This window comes from Dermacentor andersoni, chromosome 7, assembly GCF_023375885.2.
Source record: "Dermacentor andersoni chromosome 7, qqDerAnde1_hic_scaffold, whole genome shotgun sequence".
Lineage (NCBI taxonomy): Eukaryota > Metazoa > Arthropoda > Arachnida > Ixodida > Ixodidae > Dermacentor > Dermacentor andersoni.
The window spans coordinates 34343869-34367244 of record NC_092820.1 but is presented as its reverse complement, the minus strand read 5'-3'; the positions used below and the strand labels follow the sequence as shown (position 1 = coordinate 34367244).

The 23376-nt window shown below is 46.5% G+C and overlaps 1 protein-coding gene across 1 annotated transcript in view; it reads left to right on the top strand.

The window, feature by feature from the left end:
• The first annotated feature begins 13637 nt into the window (after positions 1-13637).
• LOC129385921 (uncharacterized) overlaps positions 13638-23376 on the top strand; it is an 81166-nt gene continuing 71427 nt past the window's right edge. Inside the window, exons 1-3 of the mRNA XM_055073083.2 lie at positions 13638-13713; positions 13782-13861; positions 18570-18790. Of these exons, the coding sequence (XP_054929058.2) occupies positions 13638-13713; positions 13782-13861; positions 18570-18790 (377 nt within the window). The remainder of the gene's footprint in view (positions 13714-13781; positions 13862-18569; positions 18791-23376) is intronic.

The window sequence follows — 23376 nt, the reverse complement described above, 5'->3', positions numbered from 1 at the left end:
ATGAATCATACTGCAACTAGTCTGGCTTCACGAGCAGCAATTGAAGCGGGAGCAAAGCCATCAAAGAAACCAGTAGGTAAGCTCTCCGAAGTAACGAATGACCTAACAAAGAAACTACGAAGTCTGAAAGCGTCCAGTTCAGGAAGTCCCATAGAATTCACAGAACTGACAAAGTGATCAACAAAGTGAAGGTAAGAGATATTAGAAATTATAGCGTGAGAAAGACTGAGGAAACAGTAAAACGTGGCCAGAGCAATACGTCAGTGAGATAAAAACTTGGCATAGCACAAGCAAAGAAGTCTGTACTTAAAGATAAGCCGAGCAATATAATCGGCAATTCCGAAGACAGTAAAACCAGCGGAAGAATTCTATGCAGACCTGTATGGCCCCCAAGTAGCAACGATACCTCCTTTGAATGTAGTAATAAATAGGCTACATGGGCTTCTGTTATAACTAGCGATGAAGCTAGAAGGACTTTGCAAAACATGAAACGGGGAAGAGCAGCAGGATAAAATGGATTAACAGTAGATTTAATCAAAGGTGGGGGTGACATCAAGCTTGCAAGTCTGCTGCCCTCTATACGAAATGTCTCACGACTTCAAGAGTTCCAGAGAACTGGAACCATGCCAACGATAAACTAATGCACAAAACGGGAGACGTCAAAGAATCTGAAATATAATAGGCCCCCCAGGTTACTTTGAGTACTGTATTATATATTCACCAAGATATTTTGAATAGAGCAAGGGCAAAACTTGCCTTCAGTCAACCAAGAGAACAGGGTGGTTTCAGGAAGAGATACCCTGCAATAGCTCACATTCATGTCAGAAGTCAGGTCATCGACAAACCTGCACATTACGATCAACCTCTTAATATGGCTCTCATCGATTCTGAACATGCATTTCATTCAGTTCAGGTACCGGCAGTCATAGAGGATTTACGTAATCAAGGAGTACAGGAGCCTTACGTAAATATATTGGATAATATATAGACAGAATCCACAGTTACATTTATTCTACACAAGTAAAAAGAATCTGATAAAGGAAGGGGTCACACAGGTAGACACAATCTCTCCTATGCGATTCACTCCATGCTTGGAAGAAGTATAGAAGGTATTAATTAAACTCGGAAGGCATAGGAGTGAGTTTCAACGGCGAACATCTCAGCTACCTTCGGGTAGCAGAGGACATGGTCCTGTTCGGCAACGCTGGGGACGAGTTGCAACAAATGACTGAGGTCCTTAAAAGAGAGAGTGTAAGATTGGGGCTGAAAATTGTTATGCAGAAGGCAAATATAGTGATAAATAGCGTGACAAGTGAACAAGAGTTCAGGCTCGCCAGTCAGCCTCTGGAGTCCGTGAAGGAGTACATTTGCCTAGCTCAATTAGTCACAAGGGACCGTGATCATGAGAAGGAAACTTAGAGAAGAATAAAAATGGGATGGAGCGCATTAGGCATACGTTGACAGATCCTGACTGGAAGCTTACCAGCATCATTCTGAAGAAAGAGGTACAGTCAATGTATTCTACTGGCGCTAACACATGGGGCAGATACTTGGAGGTCGACAAATAAGCTCGAGAGCAAGATAAGGACTGCGCAAAGAGCGTTGGAACGAAAAATGTTAGGCGTAACGTTAATTAACAGGAAGAAAGCGGTATGGATCAGACAGCAAGTGCGGATAGTCGATATTCTCATTAACATTAAGAGAAAAACATGTGCATAAGTTAGACCACCGATAAAGCTTTAGGGTTGCAGAATGGGTGCCAAATGAAGGGAAGCGCTGTCGAGGATGACGGCAGACTAGGCGAGGGGAGGAAATTAGGAAATTCGCTGGCGCAAGCTGGAATCGGTGAGGGCAGAAGTGGTTAATTGGAGATCTCAGGGAGAGGCCTTCAACCTGCAGTGGATATAAAAGAGGCTCATGATGACTTGTAAAGTGCACGCAAAACCTATGTTTGTGACGTAATTAAAGCGTTCGAAGTATAATTCCGCGTTCAGACTACAGTCGCATCCGCTATAAGTGGCGTATTTATTGCAATTTGCGCAGCTGCTGGAACGACTGCTTACGCACCTAGCAACCGCCTATGTTCACATTGAGCCAAAGATACATTTTTTACGACTGGCCAATCACCGTTCTGGGACAGCCGTGTTTCGCATTTTCAACATGGCGCCGATCAGCAAGTGGCCGTTAGCGCAGGTCGAGGCTCTTCAAGCCCAAAGTTTTCAGGCGCTGGTCATAGAGTATCGGCCTCTGTCGCACTTGTTCATTTAGTAATTCATCACTGCACTCCGAAGAAGCTTCCGCACTTCGCATAACCACTAGCCACGGGCAGTGTACCGAAGACAATGAGACTGGAAAACCGCACTGCACTCCGGGACACCACGCGCGTTCGGCGCAAACCCGGGAAAACGCGGATGGCGTCGGCAGCAGCAGCAGCAAGGAACAGCGTTGCAAGGCCGGATGGCTGGGATGGCGGTCATGCAGCGGCTTCCGAAGCTAGTATCCTCACCAGCCACGAGCACACACCGCACGATAATACCGTCAAACCGCATAGACACGCAAAGAACAACAGTGCTACGTCGGGTTGCTGGGATGGCGGGCACCGGATGAAAACGCGGAATCTGGGAAGGCCGGATGCTCCGTGACCGGAAGAGGCAAACCGAAACTGCTTCGTGCATTGACGGCATCGTCACAGTCGTATCTGTGCCTGCCGTAAAAGTAGCGGGTACTCCAACGTTTACGCCCAGGCTGGCTGCGATTATTGCGCACTTTCCACTCAATGCAACAATAGTGTGAACAAACTGGTTGTGCTTTTGGCGTTTACGCTTACGATCCGTGCGAACCATCCGTACGTAGCGCACGTAGTGAACGCTGCATTTATCATCGAAGGTTTTTCACCTGGCTCGTTCTTTTCCCTTCCCTCCACTCCTTCCTCTGTTTCATTTCCATGTTTCTGTCTCCTGCTTTCTGAAGAGCAGTTAGGCGTTGCGCCCCTTCCGCTGGCATTTGCCAGCCCGATCGTCGCTTTCTCTTTCATGTCTAGTGTTAACAACTGCACCAGAGGCTACTGGTCCGATTTCTTGCATAGAAGCATTTAGTGAACACAAACTCCTTAATTTCCAAGTTATTTTACCTTTACCTTTTACAGGTTCAGCCACTATAACTATTCGGGGTTATAATCGTGGTAATTACGACAGATTCAACACTGAACTAGAAGTTTTTCATAATTAACCCTTTCTGCCGTCGTCTGAATTGCGGACCATGAATAGCATTGGGGTATTTTAAAGAAAAAAATATTACAATTACTTTGCAAGTATGTGCCGCTAATCTCTATATCCAACGATAAAAGTAACCCTTGGTTTACTAAACAACGTAGAACCTTACGAAATGAAAAGAAACGTTTCTATAATACTGCAGAACGTAAGAATGCTGCCTCCTACTAAGATAAGTACAAATATTGCTTACAAGTTTACTGTAAAGCATTAGGCGCAGCCAAGAAGAAATAGTGTTCGAAGGACTTGCCTTCACTCATTAGGAATAATCCTAAAAAATTATGGCAAATAATTTCTCCATATATTAAATCTACTAGTCGCGTTACAATACACGATTACAAACAATCTCCGCTTTCTGATGAAGGTGCTGAGGTTGCTTTCAATGCATACTTCACGCCGGTTTTAGACACGAAGATTGTTCCTGTGTGCCATTTGTTTCTGAGCCGCGCTTCCTCGCTTTGGTGGCTCCGATCACCGTCACTGCCGCACGCATCGCGAACCCCATCACGAAGCTTAGGATGTCCACTTCATTTGCCATTGATCATATAAACTCTAAAATGCTGAAGAATACTACTGATATTTCCAGTCGCTTTCTGTGTCTCCTCTTCAACCAGTCTGTATTATCAGGTCAGCTGCCTATAAGGAATGGAAGATTGGTAATGTAGTTCGCGTATTTAAACCCGGTGACAAGCACTCGTCCTGTAATAATCGACTCATTTCAGTAACATGCAATGTTGCGAATTACATGAACATATTATAGCTTCTCATATCTGTCATTCTACGCCAACTGTCCCAACATTAGCGCTCGTCCATCAGCGATTTCTTTGAAAAAAATTGGACTATCAATTTAAAACAAGAAGTCTTTCGGTAAAACATTTTTGCGAAAAACAAATGTTCAACACCGATAGGAACATGTGAAATTTTTCAGAAAATTCGGAAGTATGAGTCGTAAAACGCACTGTCAAATAATTTTCTCTCCGTAAATTAGGCGAGCACAGGATTTTCCTTTGAGAATGAAGATAGGCTTTTCATTTAAAAAAGGTGTTATTGATGTTTACGTTTCTGTGAGTTTTTTATACGGCACTAAATATGCAAAATTTGTTGCATATTGGGAATTTTTTGCAGATGGATAACTTTTACCGAGAGGTTATATTTCACCGTAAATAATTGCCAGTAAGTTGTACTGTAAGTGAAAAAAATATAATTTGGGATGAATATATAGTGAAATGGCCAGTACAGCTGGCGATGAATTTGCAAGAAAGTTCGTTTTAGCCTATGTTTAGTCGTAAATTTACCGTGCAGGTGGTCGGGGTAAAAATGCATTAAATAGCGTAATTATTAGAAATATCCATTGTCGACAAAGTGAGAAATTTTTGTCAAAATACTTTTTATATTAAGCAAGAAAAATTTTTTTGAATTTGCGTTATACCGGTCTCTGTGCTGGCACGTGTTTCCCCTTCGGAGGAAAGCGTTCTAGCGGTAAGTAGAACGTGCGCGGACGCAAAATTTCCTGAGTCGATGGACGAACATCTTAGCAAGATAATCAGCTACACAAGTTTTTGCTTGAGTGCATTATTAGAAATTGTTAGCCTAGCCACTAAAAAACGTGAGCCCCAAGAGAGAGCATTTAACCGGATGTCGCCGTACACCAACGGCCTGCATTGCGTCATCAAGCGGCATCAGAAAGTTACGCCGGTGAGTACATAATGCAGTTACGTACATCAAGATTAAGAAATGGGCGAAAACTTTGTGGATAAGAAAAGAATCTGTTGCTTTAGTAGGGCAAATATGTAGCAAATGTCTGCCAAGACAATTGTGTTTTAGCGAATATGTTGGCAATGATGTTAGAGGATTAGAACGATAGAAAGCTGAGCGAGTTGGACTCACCCCTTTTTGCAGAATGAATCCTTACCAACTATCTCAGCTTTCTGTCGTTCTAAGCTTCATTTCTAGTACTCTAAGCCCTTTTCCATGTTCCCCTACTTATCTGCACAATCCGGCTTCGTTAGCTTCCTTAATTGCGCTACGTATGTTCCGCACTAGAACCATGTCGTGGTTGAGTCGTAATCGTGTCGTCCCATTGGAAGTCCAAATGATGTGCAGCTTCCTTCAACCGTCAACTCGGGATGCCAGGAGGATTGCAGCTATTCTTTCCGCTGAATCATGGCGCCAAGTTAGGTTCTATCAGGATTGTGTAAAGGTCCGTTGCGCGGCCCTGGGATAACGGTCGCCATTGGAACCACCTCTACGCCGATTGGAATAGGGTAGCCGGGCAACACGAGGACTTCCTATGGAGGATGAAATATCCGGAGCTTCAACAAAGTAAGAGGAAACACCTTTCTAATAATTCACCGCCAAATAACGCACCGGTTCTCGGAGACGCCATCGTAAGTGATACCCATAGAAAAACCCTTGCTTTAGGTGCTAAGCAGTGTTTTAAGCCTAACGTAAAGCCCGTTGACGTTTTAAGCATAACATGCAGCATAACCAGGTTCATCCCGGAAGAAGAACGCTCGCGCTGTATTTCAGATTGCATTACTAGCATTAAACAATCAAATTCTCATTTAAGACGTCTGACCCTGTCCGACCGTTAGTTAATTACCTTGTGGAGCATAAACTTAAACCAGTAATATCTGATAAGGAAGGTTATTTCGTAATTATGCCAGATGACATGTTTTCAGAAAAAGCGATTTCAGCCATAGAAAAAATTTAAAGCCCTTAAAACTCAAGCCTTCGGTAGTTAAGCAACCTGCGGTTGACCTCTTGTCAAGACATAATCTTGAAATGGTTGTCTGTAATGTCAAGAAAGCAAAATCCTTCACCCTTGAACTGTTTTTCTCGGCGAAGACCCATAAGCAAGAAATTCCTTTTCGTCTATAGTGTCAGAGAAAGGGACGTGACAGGTCTGTGTCGCCAGTTACCTACAGAACTGCTTAGCTTCACTAGTTTTTTCAGACCCATTTTGCTTGTGTAATTCTCAGGCACTAGTTCAGTATCTGAGAGAGGAAAACCCTAGTGATTGTACAGCTTTTAGAACGAGTATCGAAGACCTGTATTATTCCTTGCCGCATGACGGGTTGCTAAATTCTGTAAATAAGTGCATTAAAGAACAAGTGCGAGAGTCGGCTTTTATTCACAGATGCGGTGTTTCCACGGGAGCTTTTCCAGAAATTCTTTCAATGTACTTGAAGTCAACGCTGATTGGGTTGAGAGATGGTGTTTTTCTACAAAAATCAGGCATTTGTATTGGCTCAAAGGCTGCCCCTATTCTTAGCAATATTTACCTGGGTAAGGTTGACAACTGCTTAAAGAAATCATTAGGTGTTAGCGTTATCAAGATATTTCGTTACGTTGATGATTACCAGAGTTTTTTGCAATGGGGAAGGATTCTATTCCGCTGCTATGTCAGCAGGTGAGCAATTTAAACATTATTGAGGAGGATTAAAGTTTACCAAGGAATTTCCTCAGGGACACGTAATTCAGTTTCTTGACATATCCTTGGTCTTCGAACTAAATCATATTTGTTGGCAGTACTCCCCAAAATCTTCGAAGCCGTTGCTAAACTTTCAATGCAAGCATTCCAAAGTAGTAAAAAACGGAATTGCCATGTCGTGCCTTAAGTCTTCTCTCACCAGATCCAGCATGCACAAAATGAGCGCAAGTTTTAATGCGCAGGTCCGGCGCCTATTAGAAGCAGGTTATCCTAGTGTTGCAGGGGCCACTGTGGCTGAGCGCCTAAAGAAGTCGGTTTCGAAGGGGACTGACGTAATTACAGAAAGCAGCAATCGCAATAATAGAGTCTGTGTCTGTGAAGTCCGCGGCCGTTACAACAGGGCTGAGGGGGACGCCTAAGTGGTGGGTGCTCTTTGCGAGAGTCTCTGCCTCTTCATTGCCAGGGATCCCTACGTGCGCCGGTAGCCAGTGCAGGTATAGTGAGCATCTTGCATCCTGAAGCGCCGCCAGTCTTGAGGACAGCAGTAAAACTCCAAGGATAGCCTTGTCAGGGCTCTGCAGGCAAAGCAGCGCCGCCTTGGAGTCGCAGAAGATAGCTGCCGGAGTCGTTGATAGCTACTCTGCCGGTAGTTTCACAGCAAGGTAGAGTCCTGCTAGCTCTACTGCGGTAGGGCTTGCATGACCCGGGAGACGGCATAGCTTGCTCTTGTGTAGGGCCGTTGCAATGTAGGCTGCTGTGGATGAGCCCGTCTCCAGTATCCCGGATCCATCGACGAAGATGTGAACGTGGTCCCCAAGTCTCTCTTGGAGTAGAGAAGCTGTCGTATGCTGTAGGGCACACGTTGGGGAGCGGCTCTTTGAGACACCTGGCAGTTCCGTCGAGATACAGATTGGTGGTCAGTGTGATGGGCGAGGCTGTACGGCGTTTGTAGTCGTGTCCCCTATGACTTCCCTATAGCACAGCCGTCGCATGTGTGATGCTGGCCGGGAGCGTAGGCGGGTCAGGAGTGCTTGACCATTTGAGGCATGGTGTAGGCGATCAATGTGGCGTAGCCCCTGTTGCAGGAAGAGTAGTGACAGGGGCCAGGTACCTGCCTCAGCAAGAGTGGCGACCCCTTGTGAGGTTCGGGGAACCCCAAGAGAGAGCTGCAGTGTTGACCGGTGTTGCAGCTCCAGTTCCCGCAGGCGGGGGGGGGGGGGGCAGCGCCACAAGAGGGAGGGCATACAGTAGCCATGAAGTGACTGCAGCTTCAAAGAGCTGCAGGGCCCACCTGGTGGTACAGCCTTGTCCACGGGCAAGGAGCTGTGAGATGGCCTTGCGGACCCGAAGCGTCTGGGGGCCCAGGGCGATGGTACCCGGCAGCCAGGTCAGCCTTTGGTCAATGCGCATCCCCAGGTACGTGAATGTCTTGCTTCATGGGATCTGGACGCCCTCCAAGGGCAGCCGGGCAGTTGAGCGGTGGGCTGCTGCTCTGGGATGCAGCAGCAAGGCCTCGATCTTCCTGGCGGAGATGGTAAGGCCGATGTTGCCCAAGTAGGCAGCCGCAGTGTCCAGGGCTCTCTGTAGGGTCGCACGTGCCTTGCAGATGTGTTGCGGTGGTCCCCGCACCCTAAGGGCCATGTCGTCCGCGTAGATTGAAGACTGCACGGGGAAGTGAGGGTCCATCGGCAGGGCAGCAGGCAACCGTGCCAAGGCCAGGTTGAACAGGAAGGGGCTCACCACTGACTCCTGTGCCACACCTGCAGCGACTTGACGGGGGTGCTCTTCGATCGACCCACATGTAGCCTGAGAGTGCGATTGTGCAGGAACGACGCGAGGAACTCGCGCAGGTTGCCTTAGATACCGAGGAGGTCCAGGCCCTGCTGGACAACTGCGTGAGGGAGGCTGTCGAAGGCACCCTGTACGTCGATCAGCAAGAGCATCGCGAGGTCCCCGTCGGCCTTGGCGTCCTGCAGGGTGGACACCATGTCAGCAATGGAGTCCGCAGTACCCCGCCGCTGCCGGAAGCCCGTCTGTTGGTCTGCCAGGAACCCGCGAGCACGCGCCACCCAGTCCAGTCATTCCAAGGCCATGGCCTCCATCAGATTGCAGGCAGCGGAGGTGAGGGAGACCGATTGATACGATTGACGACGACTCCGTAGCCGTTTTTCTGGCCTTGAGGATGGGTGCCACAATGGCTGTGCGCCATGCCTCTGGCACCTGCCCTGACTGCCATATCTCATTAAAGCACTCAAACAGGCGCTGTTGCTCGCTGGCGGCCAAGCTGCGAAGCATCTGTGGCGTTACACCATCTGCTCTTGGTGCGCTGCGGCGTTTCCCTCGCCTCAGAGCCACCTGGAGCTTGTGCAGGGCAAGTGGCTCGTACCAGAGGGCAGCGACCTGGCTGGACGTCTAAGCAGGGTGGAGGCTGTGTAGACAGGTGGGCAGCTGGGCAGGGCGGTGTCGGACCGGCAGGATGGCTGCACTCTGTGGGACAGGATGGGCGAACCGGTCCGCCAGAAGTTCTGCGATGGCCTCTTCGCTTATTCCTAGCGAGGTGGCCACAGCGAGGACTGGTTGACGGCTCGTCCTCTTGCCGATGAGTGACTTGTGTAGTCGCCAGGCTAGGGGCCCCCTTGAATTGTCCTGGATGCTGGAGCACAGGCTCACCCAGCTCTGGTTCCTCCTGCGGCGGGCCTGTCTTCTACAGCAGGCGTCTACTCATCGATATTCAGTCTGGTGATCTACCTTCCCTGTCCGAATTGCTCGGCGCTCCTTGCGGCGCCTGGAGGCACGGAGTTTGAGTAGGCGGAGATCCGGGGCAGGTGTGTCCGGTGGGGAAGAGCACTGAACGGTAGCCGCCTGGGTGTACTCCGCGATGGCGTCTAGAAAGTCACAACGATCGCTCGCCTCACTACAGTGCTACCTAAACATAGACCAGTCTATGACGTGGAAAGTTCTGGTCTTTGGCTTCCTTCCATGCACAGAGGGGATCACAATGGGGAAGTGGTCCGAAGCCCAATTGTCCGGAGTTGTGTCCCAGGTGTAGGAGCACTGTTCTGTGGTGAGGGAGAGATCGATGGCTGGGTTCACCCCTCGGCGGACATAGGTGGGTCCTGCGCTGTTCAGTATCACTAGTACCGAGGCTCAACGTAACTGCTATGCAAATGAGGGGGGGCGTGTACGTTTACTAGTGCAAATGCGAATAACCTCCACTATTCGCCATAAAAACGCGTAAACTCACAAAAGAGATATGAAATAAGGTGTATTTTATAGGTATACCTCTGCCATACACCTCTCCTTTACTTGCAAACAAGCTACTACGTCATATGGACTTGCGCAGGAAAGAAGCGCAGGAAGAACACTGCCAAGAAGTAAAGAAGCCAAAGTATAAAATGAAGAGTACTTTAGTAGAATACAACTTAAAAACAGCAGTTGGTAACCAAGGCAAACAAACCGCGCGGAGTTGTGTTACTTCGTCAGCCAATCACACATGCAAACAAAATCGGCGTCATGCGGACTTTTCAAAGCGGCGTCGTACTTGATTCGGCCGGAGCGTCTGCTCTTCTTGAAGAGTCTTTTCATCGGTGGAAGCAATGAGATGTGCAACAAACATGGATAAAGTTTATGGAGTCTGAGCGTTTCACTCTTGAAAAGTCTGCGGTGCCGTTCATGTCACTGCGGAACCCGTTTCACTCATGAAGCTTCACTGCCAACTGAAGTGAAACTTGACAATAAATAGTTGTTATTTCAAGCATGTTATTTCAGTTCAATAAAGAATCAGGCTTGGGCCATTCCACTATGCTAAGCGAGGGAAAAGGTAAAAAATTACCTCCTAATATTTTCATTTTGTGGTTACAGCCTTATTTGGGCAACAGGAAAAATTTGAAGTACGAATTATTTGCAGCCTTGCGGAGGAAGAGTGGCTGGCGGTTATGAGGGCATGAATTATGAGGGTTATGAGTCGCTGCAGACTTATTTTCCTACGACTATAGTAGCGTTGCTAATAAGCTCAGGAAGATTTATCGAGAAATATATATTTGTGGAACAATCAGCAACGTGATCTACTTAAGTGCTGCCCAAGTGTAACGCACGGGTTTTTCGTTAAATTAACGAGCCCGTCATGAAAAGGCGGCAACTACCTTGCTCACGGTGCAGTCCGGACAACTCGGACGATGCCCTGGTCGCTTTCTATTTTTAAGTGGAGTTGCGGTTTACGCTACGCACGTTTTCGGCACCGCACCGACGTCGAGCTACCAGTAGAGTTTGAACGCGGTACACGGCTCGAGTGTTTGCAGCAGCGTGCATCGATCCGAGTGCTTTTTTCTCGGGGGACCTTCCGGGCCGCGGCCACGCGCGCGACCCTTCCAAAACGTTTCGCAACATCCACTAGGGTTGGGCGCATGCGCTGTCACGCCATGAAAGAGACGGATTGAAGTGGATCCCGTCTCGTTGAAAACCACCACACCTTCTCACTTCCCTGTTTACTTCGGCAGCCCCGAAGCCTTTAAGTCGGCTCATTTTCCATATCGCCTCATTAGCAGCCACTACGGCACTTTGTATGTGACTATCACGTACAGGCACCTCCTGCACCGTGAACGCCACGATCTTCACCTGAGGGGACAGGTCGCGCAAGTCGTCCACCCTCTTGGCCAAGCGCTTGGCTAGTCATGTCCCTTTCGTGTTTAGGACGTCATTTAGCTAACCTGCTATTATGACGAGGTTGCGCACGTGGGCATTTTCCACGAGCTTTGCTTTTGCTGGCTCCATGACAGAACCCAGCGTCCGCCCCAGAGATCTCCCTAACACTACTCTTTTATCGCCTTTCACGCTCTCCACAATTGCTTCTGAGCACCTATCTAGATTTGAGTCGCCGGCAATAATCACCATTTCACTCTCTCCTGCCTCTCCCGGCTTCCCTTTGTCCTTTTCCGCGTGATTCGGACTTGACAAGGGGCATTGACCCATGCGCTCCTGATTTTCCCGCGTGGTGGCCTCAAGGCAGGTGCCGCTCTTTCCAGCTAACTCCTCACCACGTTGCACGCATTTCAAGTAATTTGCTGGCACTCCTTCTCCTTTCACGTCGGGGGACTGTATTCCATTATCACGACCATTCTCGTTCACAATGGCGGCCCTGTTCAGCTTTTCCTCGGCTGCTTCAAGTCCTTTTTTTCCCACTACCTTCCGTGCATCGCGCTCCCTATTTAGCTCATTCTTTAGCTCGTCAACCTGTTTGACAAGCTCTTCCTGGAAAGTCTCCATTTTCTTCAGCCACGCATCGACATCACTGTGTGTGCTGATTGACTCGGTTTCCTCTCCATTCTCATCCATCCCCTCATCTGCCTTGAGGGACCCCACGCACACTGCCTGCTTTCCCCGCTTTCTTGCCATGTTTTGGCCGGATTTTCTAATGCAAATACTATAAGACTATAATAATGCACAGCATGTACCTTTTAGCAAAAACCCATACGCACAGGATCCAAGTCCTCAAAATGTCGTAAAGCAACTCTCACCACTGTTTCAAAAGCAATCAATGCCGCGGAGACCCAAGGTATGACACGCTCTCACTCGCGCACAATCACGCGGCCATGCTCTCAGTTTCCTACGAAAAACACACAAAGTAAAACCATTATTACCTATTAGTGTTGCCATCTCCAAGCTACAATTTAAAGGGTACAAACACTCAACGTCCCACCCGGCTTCACGTATTGAAGCACGTGGCGCGAAAGGACGCTCTAACCATCCTGCAAAACCAACTGTACACGAAACACACCCGCGCACTACTTAAATTACTATTTAAAGGCTAAGAAATCAGCCAATCAAAAGCAGAAGCAAGTTCAAAGCATGCACAAAAACTTATGATTTCGTCGCCGCCACGGAACCCCGAAAAGCACGTCCATTCGCCACAGAGGTATGGTTTCAACGTGCCCCCACTAGGCGAGCGCCGCAACCAGCCAGCAAGAATTCACCCTATGTTACCTCGTCGGGCGCGCAGGCCGCAAGAAAAAGCGTGTGCGTCGCGTCTCTAGCTCAGCCGTGCCTATTTCTACTATCTTTTCGCTGGCGCCGCAGTGGGGATGCAAACGCAAGACACTATCCGCAAACGCAAATCCCTATTCTAAAGCTCTTCACTCCTGCGTGCCTCCAGGCTAATATCCGCAAAGCTCTTTGTGGCCCTCATTCTGAAACTCACTATTATTGATAACAGCGGTTTGTTATCACGCTACAGAGGCAGCGCTCAGCTGTAAGAGTGGTTGGATTTTTGACGATACGCTGACGATACGGTGATATGTTGACGATACGGAACACTACGAATGCCTAATTGTCCACTGCATCAATAATTTGCTGCTCAGCCCCATGTGGTACGTGACGATGGTGGTGAGGAAACGCCCATTCTGTATTCTGTAACTGTTTTCGCGTCATCCGTAAGGGAGGAATCAAAGAATGATTCCTTGAACGTGTAAATAACTCCAATATTAGTTGATACGCGTATATTCAGGTTGCGCCACAACTGGTATAAGGCCAAGCCGCGATCATCATCAGCGTCATGAGAAATATTTTACGTTCCTATTTATTGGGTTGTTTTCTTTCGTATTTTCGTGTGTGTGACTGATATTCACGCCCGCAACACATTTTTTTTATCATCTTGGATTATATATTTATTTTACTTTTTGTGTTAGTTATTTATTAACCAAATTCTTTTATTCATTCAATCATATTACCACCCGATTAGTGGCCTATACCCCATAGTGGGTTTGTGCCATTGATTGAGGCTTCATCATCATCATCAACACGCTTCCGAAAGCGTTCGAATGAGTCTCACGCACTCGTCCGCGGAAGAAGACCGTTGGAAGCTGTAGTATGCTTCTCGAACTCTGCATTTTTTGTACGATGTCTCAGTCTGAGATCTGATTTGTGTGATTTCGCGCCTCGTAATGCCACACGTATTCACATGTGAACGCGTGCGTTCGCTGCTAAGGTCAAAGCGCCTTGTATTTCTGGGATGCTCAAGTAAGTGCAGGCGTTCTAATTCATTTTTTTGTAAATGTGCTAAACTTGTTCTCTCTTCGACCTTCCAGACGTTCGAGCCATTTACAAGGACCTAATCTGTTTGTATCATAGGAATTCGCTCATCTCAAATGATTTGCTCAAGCAAAAGGTATGCGGTTTCAGTTACACGTTAATTCAAACCCAACGCGTTGTTGCACGTTCCGATGCTATAGCGGATGTAAACGTAAATGATTTAGTGCGCCACCGCTGCGTTTTGAGAGCGCATCAGCGTATCCTTTTTTTTTTTTTGCATCATCTGTGGTTTCGCAGTTGCGAATTGGCCTTAACAAAGCGCATGTAACTGCAGCGCCCTTCAAATGACGTCCTCTAACCGGCCATCTTCCCATAGCCTAGCAGCGCAGCTTTTGCAGCAAGTTCTAGGGCCGTATTTGCGTAAAGGGTTTTGTCAGAGACCTCTACCCTACTACTGAGCCGTTAAGCAGCCACTGCCACCGTTGAGTTCGGGTGCATTGTGATTGATTAAATGAGAACGCTAAGCATCGGAGTAAGAGAAGCGGTCCATTCGTGACTTCTTCAATTGGCTCTGCACATACGATCTGTACAACGTGAGATGCAGCGATCACCTGCGTTCGTTAACAAGTTTGATAGCTCATTCAATTCATATGCACTCGTGCTTCAATTTGCAGTATTGATCAAGAGACGCTGCATTTCTCCAGCCTTACAGGTGCAGACAAGCCTCGCGTAATTGCGAGTTTTCCAGCAAGCCATGCATTTGCGGAAGGACTACATGGCAGACTTTATGCGTAATTTTCCAGGATAGCTCTTCAAGTTTCAATTTATGATAGTTCAGAGTCGGTTCATGGAGCGTAATGATAATCTAAACCAACCTAAGGGGGCCTGCACTGACGCCATCTTGGCCGCCGTGTTGGACAACCACCAGCACGCGATGGGAAGCTGTGTCTATAAGCGTCTCGCGCGGTGGTTTTATCGGTCCTTGCGTGGATCTGGCGCAGACGCCAGTAGTGTTCCGACCGCGTCCCTGTGAAAGTGAAGCAGGTTACGCGCTTCTGTGAACATGCTATACTGACGTCATCCCAGCCGCCACGTTGGAAAAACAGCGCGGTGAGAAACTGCGTCCGTGACGTCATGTCAAAGCTGTCTTGGGCTCCTCGCGACGAGTGCCGGCGAGTGGTTCGTCGACGCAGGCCAACTGGCGCTCTACGAAATGAAAACGCGTGAAATTTTGCGAGTTACTGCGCCTATACGGAACGCGATACCCCTTGCAAGAAGTGTATAGGCCCTGCGAATCCAACATGTAGCGTCGCTGATTATATATCAAGTCGGCGTGCGCTAAAACTAACGTCACTGAAAACGTTCCTTCACCGCAGCTTGGCACAAGGGGAGGTATTCTGTAAATGTCCACGTAGTGGACATGTCCATTTCGTCTGCTGCTGAAGTGCTGATTGGCTAGCGACACCTGGGTCCTTCTGCCGCGTACCCCAGCCCGGCCAATCAGAACATCAGCAGCAGACGAAGAGGACATATCCATTAGGTGGACACTTACAGAATACCCCTCCAGGAGCTTTTTTAGATTAATTGCCTTCGCGTACATGTAAAAATAACGCGCGTGCCGTCCATGAAGTGCATATCTGCTGGCTTATTATCATGTCACTACACACAAAACGGTTTAATCTAGATCGATGGATCGATTATTTGATAAGCTGGTGGCTCAATATGACTAGAAATCTTTTTTAGCAATAGTGTTTCCGGCTGACCTATATGACAACCTCGTAGAAGTGTTCCAGAATGTAAAAGAAAGTGCTACCCGAACAATACATGTCAAACAACGTAACGTGGGTAACAAGTGGATGTCGTCTGACATACTGCTGCAAAAAAAGAAAAAGGCTTACTTTGCGTGCCCCAAATTCTGCAGACCTACACGTAATAATTAAGCAGTTGAGAAATAAACTGCCATAGCCCGCTCCGCAAAGCGAATATATTTTGGAGACAAATTTCAAGCTGCTAGTTACAGTAGTAAGAAAACATGGTCGTTAATTAGGAGCTTTTGAGGTGCTAATACGCGAGCTAATATAATGAATTACTTTCCGTCCAGTTTATCCAGCGGCAGACAGAATATTTCTGATCAGTTTAACAACCACTTCTCTCCTATAATTAGAAACAAACTTACAGGTAGATCTGCGCACTTTGCGTCACAGCATTAGTGAATCGGCATATCTGCCTTCAATTTTTTAGGAAGAGCTAGGACCGCTTATGTTCAGTTTAAAATGTAATAAATCTCCTTGAATTGACGGTATTCCCATTAATGACTTGCGCAGAACATATGAATACAGCCAAGAGGTTTTGCTAGCACTACTCAATCGCATAATTTCAAGTCGTGAAGTAAAACTGAAAACAGCAATAGTTATACCTCTTTATAAAAGCGGTGCGCGTAATAAAATTGAATATTATCGCCCAATTTTAATTCTACCTTCTATTGCCCAAATACTAGAAAAACACTTATTATTAACGATGATAAGCTTTCTGGACGCCCACAGCATATTGTCGGCTAGTCAATATGGCTTCTGGCCCGGCAATAGCACTCAGACCCTTCTGTAAGATTTCTCCGATCAGTTGAATATAGCTTTCGATAATAATAAATTGCTTGTGCTCTCCTTCTTGATTGTAGCAAGGTTTTTGACAGTGTTCATAATGGTCTGTTGTTAAATAAGCTTTTCTTGTTAGGATTTCGGGGTGCTTTCTGGTCGTTGTTAGCAAATTTTCTTCGGGGTAGGCGTCAGGTCGTCTCAGTTGGGCAAGTTCGCCTTTTCCATTATTATAGCTGGATTTCCGCTGGGATCCACACTTTTAATATTTTTGTAAATGACCTCTATAGCATGATACCCATCTCTCTTCATGAATACGCCGATGACACGATGATCGTAACTTCTGCCCATAGCTACTACGATGCGATTGCTTCTTTACAGTCTGCTGCCACAAAAGCTATGGACTGGTTTCGAAATAACCTAATTGATATAAATGTATCTAAGACGCAATTACTCTGCTTCCATAATCCTTTGAGGAAGGTAGCCCTTGATTAGCCTCTTCTTTTTCATTGTTCAGATTGTTTATCTTGTTCTTGTAGACCATTACAGTACTCATCTGTTGTAAAGTATCTTGGTCGATATCTTGACAGCAACCTTTCTTGGAACAGCCACCTTGCTTACGTTTGCAAAAAACTTCGCACTGTATCATATCTACTGTACAATATGAGATATGACATGCCCTTATTGGTAAGGAAAACAATAATGCACGCTTTAGGCTACAGTCTGCTGCGGTATGGACTAACAATTTACGCGCACTGTGCTGTTCGCTGGCACAACGGAATAAATGCAATACTGCACTCCCTCTCTGTGTCAGCCTGAATGCTGACACAGACCGTTCTAAAATACTTTCTATGCCGAATTTCAACGATCTTTTAAGGCAAACGGTTGTTTTAAAAACTTCTGGTCCCCCCCCCATTGAATTCCTAGTTCTGTACACTTATTCCCGTTGCTTAAGACCCAGGGTCTCTTTTGGAGGCCACGTTGTTCCACAAGGTACGGCACTAGACCTCGCGCCCATTATGTTCCAACCTACTTCAATAAATTACCCCCCAGCATCTCCGATGCAAAAACGAAATACAAGTTAAGGAGCCTGCTACGGCGTATCTATTTGTAAAGGCGTACTTGTTCCTTTTGTTTACCGTTATTGCTTGTGTTCGTGCATGTGGTTGTGCAATTACTTTGCACCATGAAGGTCAGATTGGTGTATGATTATGTTATCTCATGGTCACTTTATTCACACGCATTGCTGCGTTTCTGTGTTTAATTATTCTCGATGGAAAGTCTTTTATTAGACACTGTATAAATTAAGATAACTTGCTTTCTGATATGCTATACTCGAGTTCGCTGCTTATAACTAATCTATTAATGTACCGTGTATGCATTTGCTGCCTGCCAGGCTCTGCCGCTCAAGCCTTCAAAGCCTTTGGCAGGCCTGCATGAATGTACTGAGTTCATTATTGGAAATGAAGGTATTTTTATTATTATTATTATCGTGTGTTACAGCAGCCCCACCCAGCCAGGACTATTTTCTCAAAGGCAGTGATACATGGTTTACACAATGGTTGTACTTGGATCTTCAGTCATACCTTAAAAGGAGTTTTATCCGTTGCATGCACAGAACGTCGACGTATTGTTATGTTGCCAGCGTTCAGCCGGTAGCTCCAGCGGGAATAAGAACCGATGGACTCAATTTTTTGTTAGGATAAAAAAAACGAGCAAACGAAAAACCATACAAAGCAAATGGGCAATGATACCCGAAGATATGGGTTTGGCTTGTCATTTCGCTTTCCTATATTATATGTACATTTTAGTTAATACGACACTTCATTCAGGCCATGCATTCCCTGGCTACGTATTCTGTTTGATTACTTAAATGCTTGGGTTTTATGTGCCAAAGCAATGATCTGATTATGAGGCACGCTGCAGTGAGGGACCCCGGCTTAATTTTGACCACATGGGGTTCGTTAACCTGCACCCAGTGCACAGTATACGGGCGTTCTTGCATTTCGCGTCGCACCGAAATGCAGCGGCCGTGGCCGGCATTTGATCCTGCGATCCCACGCTTATAGCAGCGCAACACCGTAGCCCCTAAGCCACCACGACGGCTCATTCTCGGTCTGCTCCGTTGGAATTATAACCAGCCGTGTATGTTGAGTGACTGGTCCTTTCTTTTTTTATGAGTGGGATGAAAGCGCTTGCTTTGCTGGTACGTGTTTGAAAAATGTGAGAAGAGACAAGCAAACTACCTTTCAGATGGAAGAAAGTTATCATGGAGATCACCTGGTAAACCATGGCAAGAAATACAACGGCAGAGGTTACCTCGAAGAGCGCATATTCTGCGATTCAGAAGTAACGATATACTTTTACTTTCTGACCAAGATCTATAGCCAGTATGTGGAGACGATCATGGCACGCATGGCTGATACACCGCCGGACGTTGTCATCGTCAGCTCGTGCCTCTGGGATATCACGAGGTAATTTGCACGTATGTTGAGTGCCAATGTGAAAGGGAACAGTATATTTACGATTAAAGCCGGCAATTTTGTTCTTGGGCTGTAATCGAAAAAAAAACGTAATCAGGAAGATTTCTCAAGCCGAAATAAATAGCAGAGTTCTGTCTTGTGTATTTTGACGAACCACGGTTTGAACGCCTGTTCCCTTTGATATTTATGCAGTGTGTGCACTTGCACAAGTGCGCTGTCTTCGCAATACATTTTTGATTACTTGTCATGCTAGTTAGAACATCTTCTCTGAAGCTTTTTTTTCTATTGTATATGTATCTCTGAGATGGGAGATCACACAAAAGTTTGACTTATGCACTAGCTAAAATGCGCAGGGGGCATGAAAAGTATGTATCGTAATTGTGGAGTCAACAGCACTCTTTCATTGAGTTCTTGCTAGGTGGCGCCACAATACTGCGTTGGAGTGAACGCAGAGGCCTGGTCGAGGCACAAAGTACGGACACCAAGTGCCAGTATATCGCGTGCTAGACGCGGCGATTAATGTATGTCAGCATGTATTTCAGCAACACCAAGTGCAAGAGCGAGAGATGAATTTCTTACAGTTCAGTCATCCGAATACAAAGACCCCAATTTTTTAATGAGTAATGTGTGCGTTAGGCACAGCTGAACATGACCGTAATGTTCAGATGCACGATTCTGCAGACAGCACTTAAAAGTTTTAGCTTGGCAGCTTCAATCTAAATGCTTGAGAATGGAGAAATTGTTTTCCTCAGCGAACACTGCGCCTGCATCGAAACAACGCCTCTGAAGCGAACAATAGTGATGCATTATATACCGCTATGAATTATACCTTATTTTCTAGTAGGACTTTTCCGAAACCCGCTTACTTATTGTACAAGTTTTACATATATGCAAGCAGTAAATTCATATATGAAATTTATCAGCTTTAAATGCTCCAACGAATGCAGCTTAAAGAACTGCGATGTCTGTTTTGGTGTTACGTTACGTATTGGCAAACGTCGCGCTTTGATGTTTTTTTAAACTTGCAAATTCGTGAATTTTCACAAAAAATGTTATGCCCTAGCTTAATGAAAACCTTGTTGCCTATAAGGCTACTAGAGTGTAAAATTTCCTCTCAAATGCAGCAAATTTTATTACTCCGTGGTTGTCTCGGAAAAGCCCTTCTACGTTTTTTGTTGCGTGTATTTGAATTGGGAAATCGTAAGTACGCCGAGGTAATACCTGCCTCTTACTCGACATGGCAGGGAATAATTTACTGTATGCACCGCTTCGCTTTCCTAGCTTAAAGATTTTTAAAGATTTGCTTCTGGCAAAAAGCCCAATCGCCCCTTGTCAAGTGGGTCGCATGACGTGCATTTGAAGATCTCCCATGGTGCCCACTACATAGGGGCAGTCAGATAGCATGCACAACTGAACAAACAAAGATAGATAGACAAACAAAAGGAACAACCTAGAGAACAAATTAGCTGTGCAATAGAAAAGATACCGTAAAATAGCATGACGGAACCATGATACGACACAACGGAAACAAGTTGGAAACATTACATGTGCGCGAAACACTTGAATACCAACCAAAGAAGTTATATGATAGCAAATATAAACACGAAAAAAAGCCACGGTTAGCAAACTTTAGTTAAAGTAAGTCCTTAGCTTTCCTCGTATTTTTTTTTTTGGTCATTACGGCTCGGAAAGATGAATTACAGTAAGTGCAATGATGTGCTATGATATAAAGATGAGATAGACATCACAGACACAACAGGCTCCAGTGTTCAAGTCTATTCGTTCCAATTTTGAATGGTGCTTATGTTTGTCGCTACACATTCGTTAGCTTTTTAATTGGTTAATATTACCCTGGAGTGCTTGGTAGAGCCATGTCATGGCATCCAAACAAGTGCGCACCGAATAAAAACTACTAGGAACCAGACGTCTCGGCAAATCTGGATTCTTGCTCCGGGATCTCGACCACGGTGTAAGAATAGAATAGCCTATTCTTACGCCGTGATCTCGACACAAGAGGTCGCGTGCTGGGCCGACGCTGAGCAAAGGGCCTGGCGTCACGGAGCGTTTCCTTGCCAAGGCTGGATGCGTGACGTAATGCCTTCTGCCCTGGCGTTTTCCTTCCTCCATGTGAACACCTGCTGCCGCAGTAGCGCGCCAAGTGTTGCGCGAGAGGATGCCGCACGCCAAATCACCCTCGCTATCTGAAGCCCGTGTTACACACGCGTTCCTTGTCCACGCAAGCTCTCGTCTGCCTTCTGGCTGCGCCTTGGTGAGGCCGAATCAAAACGCGCCGAGCGTCTCAGCGCGCTCGCTCGCCCGCGAGGAGCTCGTAACTTGAAGGACCGCTCAGCGGCGTTCAATTGGAGAATGACGCTTTCGCATTCACAACTAGTAGGGAGTACTTAGGTGTCCTCGGATTTTATGCGAAGCATATTACGAGAGCTCAACCCAGCTCCTCAGCTCCTCAATACCACGTGACACTGTGACGTCACGACAGAGGAGAAACGGGGCTCCAACTCGCGCCGTCGCTCGCGGCGTCGCGGCGGTATGTAAGCAGCTGCGCTTGCCTCTGCTAGACACTCACGAGGTGAGATGCCTCCTGGAGACAGAGCTGCTCGTTCGAATGAGAAGCGAAGGTTGCGGCGTGCTACAGAGACTGATTTTCTAGGTGGCTTTGGCTCAACTCTTGCAAGATGGGCTGGGTGGGAATCGAACCAGGGTCTCCGGAGTGTGAGACGGAGACGCTACCACTGAGCCACGAGTACGATGCTTCAAAGCGGTACAAAAGCGCCTCTAGTGAATGCGGTGTTGCCTTAGAAACGAGCTGTTTCTAAGGCTCAGGCGTGCGTCGCTTGCTCAGGCGCACATTTCGTTGCCACCCCGAACGCTGCGTTGCTCGACGCTCACCGCGTCCAATGCGGGGCGCGTAGTCGCTGCGCCGTAGCCCATTGTCTTACACCCCTTGGCGGGTCGACAGGAACGCTTTCGCGTTCCACTCTTGAAGGCGAAGCGGAGTAACGCATGAGTTGTTTCTTCGTCTAGCCGAACGAAATATAGCCAAGCAACAGCAGTTCACCAGGCTAAACAGTGGTTCAACAACTAAAATAAAGGCTAGTATGCTTCGCATCCTGGGCTTAACCTTAGCTAAGCCACAGCCATTTTTTGAGTAAGTATATGAGGAAGCATCATTGCTATCTCAGCAGACAATCAGAATTGTAATTACAACAATTAGTAATGGTTATAATAGTCGTAGTTGCCAATATTGCATAACAGCCTTTCACGTTACTAATGGTTTGCGGCGGCATCACGCAATGATGCAGCGAGGCCTGAGTGCCTGAGATAGGAGGTGTCTTTGACCACGGAGAAGAGAAAACAGAAAGTAGGTTCTTAATGCAGCCAACACAGCAAGCATGCTGACCCGTTCTTTTGGTGTTTTCGTTAAATTCACTAACGTTTGGCAAATCCTCCACTATCACGCACCAAGCGAACAACCAGGAAGCTATAAAATCTAACATCTCTATAACGCACCTCTCTTTAACTAATCGTCCTAAACGACGAAGTAAAGAGATAAAGTTCTTTGTGGATATGGGCATATAACGAAGGTATTTTAATGCCATGTGTAGCTTCAGAATAACCTTGCGAAGGTTGTGCGATCGTTCCCCACCGGCGGCAAGTTGTTTTTTCATCCACTTTCATTTCCATTAATTTATCGTTTCTTTATTTCATTTTTTAAGCAGAAGTAATTTCCCCTATTTTGTCCTTCGTGTCAGTGTTTCTTGGCTTTTTATGATATTTTGCATATTTGTGCGTCTAGTGGGCGATGCACTACGCTATGGTCGCGGCGCAATGTGATGTGTTGCGTTGTGGTTGCGGGTCTCTGAAATGAGTTGTTTTGCTCGTGTAGTCGTAGGCAGGTTTAGATCTCCAACTTCTTTTACGTGACAAATACGTCATGTTTTGTGACGTAGAAGGACATGGCTTAATTTTATTTCTAATTAGATGGCGCATTCTTAATATATTTTGTTCATATGCCACGCGCTACTCTTTGGTTGTGCATGCTAACTGTAAGAGGTCTCCCTAGCCTTTGTAGTGTGTGCTGTACATGAAACCTCTACAGGTGCGTAATAGCTTTTCAAGTGTGCCCTTATCACCGACAAGATTATGTTCTCATTTGTACGCCTGTGTTATTGTCCACTAGTTATTATCTTGTTCTGCACACTTGATTCTATTGTTTGCTTGTCGATTTGTCACCTTCGCTGTGCCTTGCAAAAGTGGGCCTGAACCCTCGTCAAGGGAACTAGCTTCCACTATTTGTTCGGGCCTCGTTCCAAATTTTCTTTGGAAAATAAACATGATTTTGAATTTGATAGGTCGCGAATATGGGCCGCTATAGCGTAAGGCTGTTACAAACTTTTCTATTCCAATACTGCTATCAGCCCTCCGCAATTGGTCAAAATCTTTTTTGGCCACTCCCACTTCACCTGTCAGTCACGCGACCTCATACAAAGCGCGATAGCTCCCCATCTGATATGACGGGCACACTCTAATTATGCATGGTTGGACCTAGCAAAAGGAAA